The 1,416-nt window shown below is 61.7% G+C and overlaps 1 protein-coding gene across 1 annotated transcript in view; it reads right to left on the minus strand.

Moving 5' to 3' along the window:
- Positions 1-187: 187 nt before the first annotated feature.
- MNEG_10284 (putative Meiotic recombination protein DMC1 like protein) overlaps positions 188-1,416 on the minus strand; it is a gene marked incomplete at both ends in the record, with an annotated part of 3,121 nt that continues 1,892 nt past the window's right edge. The window contains 4 exons of the mRNA XM_014041242.1: positions 188-199; positions 412-507; positions 738-816; positions 1,139-1,248. Coding sequence (XP_013896696.1) covers positions 188-199; positions 412-507; positions 738-816; positions 1,139-1,248 — 297 coding nt within the window. The remainder of the gene's footprint in view (positions 200-411; positions 508-737; positions 817-1,138; positions 1,249-1,416) is intronic.

A 1,416-nucleotide genomic window follows, 5' to 3' on the forward strand; every position in this document is an offset into this window, starting at 1 on the left:
GTGTGTGTGTGTGTGTGTGTATGTGTGTGTGTGTGTGTGTGTGTGTGTGTGTGTGGTGGGGGGTGTCAGGAAGGGGGCGCGTGTGGGTGGGTGGTCGGGGCGGCTGCGAGGTGGTGAAGCTGCGGTGCTGCAGGTTGGTTGGTGGGGCCCCGCAGCGAATGTTTCGTTGGGTCCTTGGTACAAGGGGTCAAGAGACAATCTGGGCTGTTTGATTACGACATGACATCCCAGCGAGCTCATGCCCTTGGTGTCATGCGTGACCCTACTTCTTAATGTCACACCAAGGTGCTTGCGTGCACGCGCATACACAGGCGCACCCCCACAAAAACCACGCACACACATACACCCCCACACACACGCACGCACACACACACACACGAACACACACATTGCACCCCCCCTGGCACTCACGTTGTCCAGCACCGCATCGGGGTCCAGGTTGAAGCGCCCCGCAATGGCGCGCACGCGCTCTGGCCTGAAGGTGCCCTCGGTGTCCACAAACGCCACCTGGACGTCATGGGTGAACGCAGCGACACATGCATGCCAGCGAGCGTCACGGTTTGAACCGCTTTGTGGTAATTTCACAGGGCAAATCCATGTCGGCTTCCTGCAAGATTTTGAACAGCACTGCTGGGGCCGAACCGGGTGTTCATGCAGGAAGAGCAGGGCCAGGCCAAGTCAACAAGCAGCAGGCAGGCAGGCGGGCAGCTGCCAGTGAGTAATGGGGGGCGGCGTACCTTGCCGGCGCCGCCGCCGTCCGCTATGGGCAGCTGCGTGGTGACGCAGAGCGTGTGGCACAGCTGGGTCTTGCCGGTCCTGCGGGCTCATTGGGAGGGAGTGGCCAGGGGCGACCTCAGACGTGCGGGCGATCATTGCCCATCGCGGGCCCCGCCCTCCGCCTCAACCGGGACCGCTCCAGCAACGCCCGATCCCTGCCCAGCCCGCGCCCATCGCAAATGCGCGCCCTGCCTCGCTGCACGCCTTGACCAACCTTGCCGTCCCACAGCAGCCCCGATCTCAAGTCCCACCCCACTCCTGACCTGAGCACCTCAATTCCTCCCCCATCTCCCAAACCATTCTGGGGACAAATTCTTGACCGATTCCCAACCCGTATCCCCACAGGTGCCCAGCACCCCACCTGAACTCCCCGTACATCTCAGTGATGCACTTGGTCTCGGCCAGGCCGCCCCCCAGCAGCGTGTCCACTGCGGACGACCCGCACGTGATGCGCACAATCTCCCGCTGGCGCTGTGGTGGTTGGTTGGTTGGGAATATGCAGGGCTGACAGGGGTGGTGTGCGTGCGTGCGTGCGTGATTGTGCGTGCATGTGTGTGTATGTGTATGTGTGTGTATGTGTATGTGTGTGTGTGTGTGTGTGTGTGTGTGTGCATGTGTGTGTGTGTGTGTGTGTGTGTG

This window comes from Monoraphidium neglectum (assembly GCF_000611645.1).
Source record: "Monoraphidium neglectum strain SAG 48.87 unplaced genomic scaffold scaffold02255, whole genome shotgun sequence".
Classification (NCBI taxonomy): Eukaryota; Viridiplantae; Chlorophyta; class Chlorophyceae; order Sphaeropleales; family Selenastraceae; genus Monoraphidium; species Monoraphidium neglectum.